Raw genomic sequence first — 10,211 nt, 5'->3', positions numbered from 1 at the left:
CTTCTATTAACTATAAAAGGTTTATTGGCTTAGGCAAGCCAATTTGGCAAGGACCAACTTTGAAGTGTTCGGGGAAGGAGGTGTAGTCGGTAACCGTAAATCGGGTACCAATAGCGATAGTCAATACTGTCGCCGTTAATTAGTGCCTAATGCTCAACTCGGGAACCCTTTTCGTGGACTAGTACCCCATTATTTTGAGGAAGAGAGAGATGGGATGTGTGTCTCGGTGTGTGTAGAGAGAGAGAGAGAGAGACTTAGGATGCTTGAGTGGAGTGATCCCTTTAGTTTAAGTGGTTTTAGGATAGTTTATGATAAAATAACATGGCATTATGGGATTGGTGAGAATTGTGATAACGTGAGTGAGAAATGTGGTAACTTGAGTGAGCAGTACCACTCTTGCCCTTGGATGTTGGTTTTAACATAAACCCCATGATTTCAATCAAATCCCATACCCAATTTTCTAAGAATACTATTGAAGCAAATTATTTTTATATTTGTTTTCATTTTTCTTCTATTTTCAACCTTGTCACAGGGAAAGAACGAACACTTAAGGATTCATCTCGAAGACATTAAACATGCAACCAGTAATTTTTCAGAGACATCCAAGATTGCATTTGGCGGATACTTTTCTTTGTACCGTGTTCAACTCGACCATTTTGATATAGAATATCCCATCTATGGAACTATAAAACGCATCCATCCTGAACAACACATGTACATAGAAGAAAATTTTTATAAAGAAATTGAAGTGCTTACGAGCGTTAAGCATCCCAACATAGTCACTTTACTTGGATTTTGTGTTGAAGATTCTGAGATGATCCTTCTCATTGACGACCTTTCTAACGGTCACCTTGTAGATTGTTTGAAAGAAGTCAATCAATACAAGTGTATTTTGACATGGGAAAAACGTTTGAAAATCTGCATTGATGTTGCACATGCGTTAAATTATCTTCACTCTGAGATGAATGACAAGAAGATGATAATAAACCGTTATATAAGTAGCCGCCACATTGGGCTGGACACGAATTGGGAGCCAAAGATTATTGAGTTTGGGTTCTCTATATACCTTCCTCCAAATCTACCAGAAGAAGCTCACTATGTAAAAAATATTAGTGGCTTAAAGTACTCCACCGATCCAGTATATAAGACGTGGGGTAGGTTAAAAAGAGAATCTGATGTTTATAGTTTTGGAGTGCTTCTATTTGAAATTCTATGTGGGAGGACATCCAATGATGCGGTTTACCTTAAGGAGAATGTCAAAGGGCTGGCGCATGTTGCAATACGAGGTTACGAGACACGAACACTAGAGAATATGATAGATCCTATAATAAAGGCGGAAACTAGTGAAAACAACTTTGTTCTAATTAGAGGACCCAATAAGAATTCTTTATACACATTTTTTAACATTGCATATGAGTGTCTCAAAGAAAAACAAGACCAACGCCCATCAATGAAAGTCGTTCTCCAGGAACTTGAGAAAGCATTAACTCTTCAAGTAAGTCAATGTTTTAAATTATTGAATCGCAATTTTTCAATAATTTGTAGTCTTTCAATACGGTATTTAACAATTTATTGTTTTCCATTAGCATGCACCAATTTATATAAGGTCATTTTAGTAATGAAACTGTAGTTTAACAATTTACTTTTATCTGTCTCATGGTTGACAGATAAACAACAAGAACAATTCCACAATTTCACTTAAAGATATAGAAGTAGCCACAAATAACTTTAGTGATTGCATTGGCGGAGGAGGGTTTGGGAATGCCTACAAAGGAAACCTTAAATATGGTGATGGATTTAAAACCATTGTTGAAAAGAAATTGGATAAGAGTTCTGATCAAGGGGAACCACAATTCTTAAATGAGATCCTAATTCTTTTAGAGTATAAGCACGAAAATGTCATTGGTCTTATAGGCTACTGCGATGAACAAGATGAAAAAATCATTGTTTATGAGTATGCGCCCAGAGGGAGTCTTGATAGGTATTTAAGTAATGCTTCTCTTACGTGGGTGCAACGACTTAATATATGCATTGACGTTGCAAGTGCTTTGGATTTTTTTCATGGAGGAGTTGGGAAACAAGCAAATGTGATACATAGGGACATCAAAAGTGAAAATATTCTACTAAGCGATGATTGGAAAGCAAAACTTGCTGATTTTGGGCTTTCCCTAATAAGTTCAATAACTGAGGAATCAGACTACATCATCAATCGTGCTTGTGGCACACCGGGATACGTTGACCCGATTTACTCGAATTTAAGATTCCTAACCAGAGAATCTGATATATATTCATTTGGTGTGGTTTTATTTGAGATTTTATGTGGGAGATCTACTTTTGCAATCAAAAAATGCGAGGGTCACCATCTAGCAGACTTCGTTGAAACCAAATTTAAAGAAGGAAAACTTGAGGACGTGGTGTTCGAGCAAATAAGGGAACAAATTGGGCCGAAATCGCTAACTACATTTCAGAGGATTGCCTACCAATGCCTACGTCATGAAAGAGAAAAACGGCCCACGGCAAAAAAAGTTTTAAGAGAACTTAAAAATGCACTGGAATTTTTAGTAAGTGATTATCATATTGTACAAGCCAGAACTCTAACTTCTTTGTTTTCATTTACTGACATAATAATTAAGTTATTAGTGGTAACTTTCTATACCATTAATATTTTTACGGCAGCTAACATGTTTTACCATTAAAAAGTGCATTTATTCTAGATGTTTTAGTGTATTGTTTTTGTTTTATATATATTATTATGACAATACACTTGGTTTTTATGTCAAGTTTTGAATATATATATATATACATATATATATAAAGTAATAATAACATAATACATCCTATGCAAATTAATGTCCATGTACAGGTGTATTAAACTCTATATTGTGTGTAACAGAACATAGAATCAGCAATCCCCAAGTGTGCCCCCTTACAAATCCCTCTTGAAGACGTTGTAAATGCCACCAGCAACTTTCATCATGATAACATCATCGGACATGATGCATTCGGACCAATATACAAAGGACGAATCTTGCGGTCTGGGAACTTGATCAGTGTTACTGCACGGAGGTTAGACCGTCAACATGGCCTAGGAGACTTGGAGTTCTGGACTGAAGTTACGGTGCTTTCTGATCTCAAGCATGCAAATATAGTCTCTATTATTGGGTTTTGCGATCAGGAAGACGAGAAGGTCATCGTTGCCACACAAGCGGTCAATGGAAGTCTTGGCAGATATCTAAACAACCCGAGCCTCACATGGATGCATAGATTGAGGATATTCATAGGGGTGGCTCGTGCTTTGAGTTACCTCCGTTACAATGAGGGACGCGATTATTATTTTATACATTGTTCCATCAACAGCTCCACAGTCTTATTAGACGAGAACTGGGAAGCCAAGTTATCCTATTTTGAATATTCCATCAAACAATATTACAAGGACCAGGTCCGCTTTTGCGAACCTATAGGGTCTACGTGGTATATGGACCCATCAGTTGGGAAGACAGGAGGTGTGACCCACAAGTCAGACATCTACTCATTCGGTGTGGTTTTGTTTGAAATACTGAACGGGCAGGAAGCATATACTAAGACCGGGTCTTTGTTTCAAACTCAGTTGGCCAAATATTATTATGAAAAGGGATGGCTGAATAGTGTAGTGCTTCCTGATCTAAGAGATCAAGTGTCCACACAATCCCTTATCATATACTCAAATGTAGCATATTCTTGCTTAGATGAGGAGCCAGGACGTCGCCCAGATATAGGCTATATTGTTGCTGAACTTGAGAAAGCGTTATCTGTTCAAGTAAGTAGATTTTTTAGGTATTATAAGCTTCAAGTTTTTCCTTATCACAGTTCTATTCCTAATTAAACGCATTAATATAAACGAAACGTTAGCTTATGACATTAAGAAACTTACGTTTGAGAACTTTTATCCCAATTAAATTGGAAAACTCTACACAGTTCTCTAATCTCCTTTTTTAATTTCTGTCTTATTGTTCCAGTTGAATTCAGAGGCTAATTCTGATTATATGGTGGACTACCGTAGTCTTTCTGATTATGACTCTCTAAATATCCAGATTTGCGAATCTGGAAATTTAGAATGTCATAATGAGGAAATTATGTTACCTGACCACACCAATGAATAATCTGTCGAAACATGATTCCAACTCCATGCCGCTCGCGTGATTCACTTGCCATGCATCAGATTCAGTTCCTATTTTTTAGTAGTATGATTTTGAATAAATTCCATTGGCATATTTGTTATTGTTGTATAAAGGGATTAGCCGTTTGCACCTTTACTCTTTCCATTTGGTATTTCTATTTAAGAGGCTTGATTGCTCTCTAGTTATGTACGTTCTTCTGAAATCATAATCAAAAAGTGAATCTTTGGCTGTCATTTGCTTTGTATAATTGTATTCCTATACTATCTTGTTCATAGACCAACATAATCTGGCTGGTTCCTGGTTGTTCTTAGTTTGCTATGTTAAAAAGCTTTAAAATAATGTATCAAGTGCTGCAAGTTGGCCATGTAGATTCAGGAAAGTTAAGTTTATTAGGAAGGCGGATATTGATGGATTTGTATAAGGAATTTTCTTTTTCAATTTTAGGTGATTTATGGTGTTAGTGTAATCTTGCGTAAGTGTGGGGACCTAGTTGTCGTACTTACAAACCTAGGGGTTTTTGAGTTAGTTTTTCTCCTATTGTTTTCTAACAACTAATTGTATGGTTATAAATAGGGTTATTTGTAATCAAGTAATCACAACTTAATAATCAATACAATAAAGGTTTAGACTTGAATCTTACAGTCTACAATTGGTATCAAGAGCTACGGTTGAGGTTCAATAATCACCGGGGAGGATTACCGATCAACGAAGGTCCAACAAGTAAGGACGGTGAAAACCGCAAGAGCTTGCGACAGCTGCGATCGAAAATCAAGAAGCGGCGATAGAAGAACAAGAGTCTAGAGACCAAGTTTTAATTGGTGGAGAGCAATTATTGTGGTTCGCGTCAAGTCTCCGGCAAACAAAACGTTGGGAAGTTTTGCTTTCAATTTGTGTTTCTTTTAATTTGGTCACAAAACTACAAAAGTCCAAGTTTGCAATCATTTTGTTGTTTTATGGACAAGATTTAATACAAAGTTACAAAAATAAAAAGTCAAAAGATCTTGAGTATTTTGTGTACGAGAGTTTGAAGAATAGCAAAACATAATTTATTTTGCTTTGTCTTTAAAGTCCCAGCTTATTTGTTATTAAGATGAGTGATCGGCCAAGTAATCAAGTCGAAGGCCCAATAATCAAGTCGTTTTCTCCAAAGAACCAAGTTCCCTCTCGATTCAGTTTCCGATTCTTATGTCCACCAATTATAGAATTGGACGGTAAAAATCAAGGTCATCTTCAAGGTTCAAGGGTTGTTGGAGGCTATCGAACCAAGAATGGGAACGGTGGTTGACTCAAAGATAGATGGGTTGGCGATACTGTATCTCTATTAAGCCATGACGGAGGCTTTGGTGATGCAAGTGGCTCACATTTTCACCGCTAAAGAGGTTTGGGATGCACTAAAGACTCTTTTCATTGGGGTTGATAGGGTTCGGGAAGCACGGATCGAGTCTCTTCAACATGAGTTCGATGTACTCAAGATGAAAGAAACAGACACGATTGATGACTTCTCGACCAAGATAAGCCAAATAGCTTCCAAAGCAAACAATCTTGGAGAACCGTTTGAAGAAAAGACCCTTGTGAGAAATCTTTTGAAGTCCGTTCCGAGAAAGAGGTATATAGCGATTGTTGCTACCATTGAACAGTTTGCCGATATAAATTCCATGACGTTCCATGAAGCCGTTGGACGCCTAAAAGCGTTTGAGGAATGATCTGGAGATGAAGACAAACCCATGTCCGATAAGCAAGAACAACTCCTATATACATATGAATAATGGAAAGCTAAAAGCAATCAAGAAAGGCGTCATGGGAAAGGAAAGATGGGAACCGAATCAAGTCAAAAGAACAAGGGAAAATGTAAGGTTGTGGATCGGGAAAAGAAAGAACCCCGAGTGAATAAGGATCGGTCAAAGATTAAATGTTATCGGTGTGATGAACTAGGACACTTTGCCACGTCATACTCTAACCAAAACAAGGAGATTAACGATCAAAGTAACCTCGCTCAAGATGGCAGACCGGTTCTAAACATGATGACGGTAGCTCGATGTAAGGAAGATGTCGTTTTTCTAAAAGAAGACCGGGTTGATCCGAAGCAATATGCTTCAACCTCATGTGATAAAAACACGTGGATTCTTGTTAACGGGGAGAGTAACCACATGACGGAAAATCCGGAATGGTTTTCCAACATCGATCGTAAAAAGACCGGTAAAGTAAGTTTCGGTGATGGTTCGTGTGTTGAAATCGAAGGTCGGGGCACGATAGTAGTAGACGGTCAAAGGGGAGAACAACGAGCCTTGAGTAACGTTTATTTTATTCCATCTCTCAAAAATAATATTATAAGTCTCGGGCAATTAGACGAAGGAGGATGCAAGATCGGGATCCAAGACGGTATCTTATGGATATTCGAACAAGATGGAAGACTTCTAATCAAGGTACCGCGTTTCTTTAATCGGGTTTATAAAATTAATTTAAAGGTTGTTTCTCTTATTTGCTTACAAGTTAATTTGCATAATCTTGCATGGATATGGCATGCTCGATTGGGGCATTTGAATTTCGACGCCCATCGGGGTCTCTCGAAACTCACGGATGGAGTGCCAAGAATCGAACACCCAATGCAAATTTGTGATGCATGTATGCTAGGTAAACAAACAAGATCAGATATCCCGAATGAATCTAATTATCGTGCAAAGGTACCGCTCGAGCTCGTTTATGCCGATGTTTGTGGCACGATCACTCATGAGACACATGGTGGAAATCGGTACTTTTTACTTGTTGTTGACGATGACACCCGCTATATGTGGGTTTTCACGATAAAGATGAAAGACCAAGTTGCGGGCTTACTCATTGATTTTATGAAAAAGGTGGAAAACAAAACGGGCAAGAAACTCAAAACCATACGAACTGACAACGGGGGTGAGTTTACATCCCATGTTTTGAAAGATTACTTGTCAAGTATAGGTGTGGCACATTAGTTTACGGCCCCGTACACCCCACATCAAAACAGAGTGGTTGAAAGAAGAAATCGACCATACTTAGTATGACTCAAACTTTGTTAAAAGGCGATATCTCTACCACAAGACCTATGGGGAGAAGTTGTTCATCACTCGATTTATTTACTAAGCTGGTCATCAACAAAATCTTTGAAGGATTCGACTCCGTATGAGCGTTTTAAAGGAAGAAAATCGAACATTTCACACGTTAAAGTGTTCGGATGCACGGGGAATGTAAAAGTCCTTGGTACCGGTCAAAAGAAATTAGACAATCGAATCATTGTGATGATTCACTTAGGTACTCAACCTGGAACAAAAGCCTACCGTATGTTTGATCCGATCAAAAGGCGAGTACACGTTACGCGGGATGTCAAGTTTGACGAGTGTAAAAGTTATGTGTGGGCTGATCTTGACAAACAAGAGGGAGAACAGCTATGTGTGGGCTGATCTTGACAAACAAGAGGGCGAAAAGGGTCCGGAATGGACCGAGTTTATTTTCAAGTGCGATATTGAACCCGAACCGGAGTAGGTGACAACCGGTTTTGACACTGGGTCCGTAGACCGACATGATACCGGTGAGTTGGTTCGTATCAGAAACGAAAGTGAGTCGTCAAATTCAAAAGGTGGCAACCAACCTGTAAGCCCGACTAGGCCCGACATTGGCCTTGACGAAGAACCATTCCAAGTTATCCAATTGCGTCGAACTACTCGAAAGACGGTTTTGCCCAAGAAATTTAGCGACTTTCTGGTTGAAGGTATACGATACCCGCCGAGCAAGACCCGACAACCGACCACGTAAATCTCCTATTATTATTCGATGATGAACCGGTAAATTTTCGAGAAGCGAATAATTGATGTGTGTCTAATGGGTGTTTCTTTCTACGGAACTCACAACTAAGCTTTAAATTTATAAAACGGATTTTTTTAATAAAACTACACACAACCGGCAAGTGTACCAATCGTAAGTAATATAGAACTAAGGAAGTCCGAGTATCGAACACAAGGACACATGAAAACGTTCTTAATACTTAACCCTAACCAAGACTCACCTAAGAATAATATTTTTTAAATGATTTTAAATGACCTAAATTACTTTAACTAAATTAATTAACATAACTTAAAATAACTTGACCAAACACTTAATGAAACTTAGAAGCAATGGAGAAAACGTCTACCTAGGTAAGAATCATACTGAAGGTTTAACAAGCTAATGGATTTAATAACCTCACGACACCGGTTTCTAAGGATGACACAACTAAGGCTCACTCAAGAAATCTAGATCACCTCTCGGTCTCACTAACAAACCCTAACTTACACTTAGTTGATTTTAAGAACAACCCGGGAAACGAATTGTTAAAGTGTTCTAATGTCGACTCTCCTCTCGGTCTCACTGACACACTACCCTAATGGAGACGAATACTACACAACCAAGGATAGAGGAACCATTTAGTTTTAACTTAAACTAGGTCAACTAATCGCTCACAAACCCAAACCCGACAAGAACTGAACCCGCTCTCGCGCGATCCTAATTCTAACAAGTAAAAGCTATGAGACGAGTTTACTTCCTATCACCTCTCGGTCTCTAAGAAGGTGCTTAACCACTGATTTATACCAATTAACAATCTCAATAAAACCCTACGGTTGATCCTACCGCAAACAAACTCTAAACACAAAGTAAAGGCTTGAACATACAACAATCAATCAAAAACAATTCAATTAATCGAAGTATGAGATTATGAGATAAAAGCAATAAAATCACAGCTACTAAACACAACGTAATTTATCATTAAACCAAACTTTCAACAGCAATTCAAGTCATAATGATCAAACAATCCAATAAACTCATTAAAACCGAACAATAATCATCAAACCTAGGTAGAACTAACAAGATTAGCTATTCATAACTTTTGGACAGCAGATAATAATCATAATTAAGCTCAAAGTATCCATTAAAAACTGATTGGAACTTGTTTCAAAGTCTAAAACTCAAAAACGAACTCACAAACGTTAAAACAAGCAAAACCGACAACCGGAGGATAAAAGATAGAACCGTAAGCTTGTCCTCCTTGGTTTCTTCTCTAGAGCAGGTGTGGTGGCTGTAAATATGATGTCCAAATCATTCATAGGGTATTAGCCCTTTATATATATGTTTAAACATCTCTTTTCTAATATAAAATAGGTTAAAACAAGCCCACAAGGCCCACTAGAAGACAAAATAGACGGGGTAGCTAATTCCTGAACATTCTTGGCAGCCTTGGGGACATGTGAGACGCTGCATAGTGTGGGAATGGATGCCTCACCTGGTCGCGTAGCGCGGCCAGGTCCTGGGTGCTCGTTTTATTCGTTTTCTGACTCGTTTTATTTGTTTGGGTATATATTAGTCGTTAAATCTTTGTATCATTTGAATCCCGTTTTAGCTGATTCTTTCTTCATTAATCTCGTTTTTTCGTTCTCTTCAACATGGGACCTATCATATACACAAAGATTTAATTTCATGAAAGAAAAGGTTATATTCGTTAACGGTTTACGCACAAAACAACACAAAAACGGGATAAAACGCTATGTGTTTCGCAACACATCAATAATGAAATACATTGGAGAAAAGCAATGGAAGTCGAAATCGAGTCGATTGAAAGAAACAAGACATGGGGGTTAGTTGAAGCACCACCCAAAGTAAAACTAGTAGGTTTAAAGTGGGTCTATAAAATCAAAAGAGATGAAGTCGGGAAAATAACCAAGTACAAGGCCTGACTCGTAGCTAAGGGGTATGTTCAGAAATATGGGATCGATTTCGAAGAGGTGTTCGCGCCAGTGGCGAGAATTGAAACCGTTCGACTTTTACTCAATTTAGCAGCAAACCGAGGTTAGGAAGTGCATCACTTGGATGTGAAATCAGCGTTTCTTCATGGTGATTTGAAAGAAGAGGCGTACGTATTTCAACCAAATGGGTTCGTAAAGAAAGGTAAGAAAGAAAAGTGTACAAGTTGGCTAAAGATTTATATGGTCTACGCCAAGCACCAAGGGCGTGGAATACTAAACTAGACGGGTCGTTAAAGGAACTCGGTTTCACTCG

The 10,211-nt window shown here is 38.2% G+C and overlaps 2 protein-coding genes across 2 annotated transcripts; both read left to right on the top strand.

Annotated features, from left to right (window-relative positions):
- Window positions 1–259: 259 nt before the first annotated feature.
- On the top strand, window positions 260–4,139 carry LOC143554417 (putative receptor-like protein kinase At5g59700). Its single transcript, XM_077044179.1, has 6 exons — window positions 260–412; window positions 533–1,495; window positions 1,546–1,557; window positions 1,668–2,561; window positions 2,894–3,796; window positions 3,996–4,139. Exons 1-6 carry the CDS (start codon window positions 260–262, stop codon window positions 4,137–4,139), a joined length of 3,069 nt encoding a protein of 1,022 aa, XP_076900294.1.
- Window positions 4,140–5,485: 1,346 nt separating this feature from the next.
- Window positions 5,486–5,860, top strand: LOC143554416 (uncharacterized). The gene has a single exon (XM_077044178.1). The coding sequence runs from the start codon at window positions 5,486–5,488 to the stop codon at window positions 5,858–5,860; it is 375 nt and encodes a 124-aa protein (XP_076900293.1).
- Window positions 5,861–10,211: the final 4,351 nt, after the last annotated feature.

Source organism: Bidens hawaiensis, unplaced genomic scaffold, assembly GCF_021521415.1.
Source record: "Bidens hawaiensis isolate Kalapana, Puna unplaced genomic scaffold, B.hawaiensis_p1.1 tig00017673_1, whole genome shotgun sequence".
Lineage (NCBI taxonomy): Eukaryota > Viridiplantae > Streptophyta > Magnoliopsida > Asterales > Asteraceae > Bidens > Bidens hawaiensis.
This window is presented reverse-complemented; position numbering and strand designations above follow the sequence as displayed.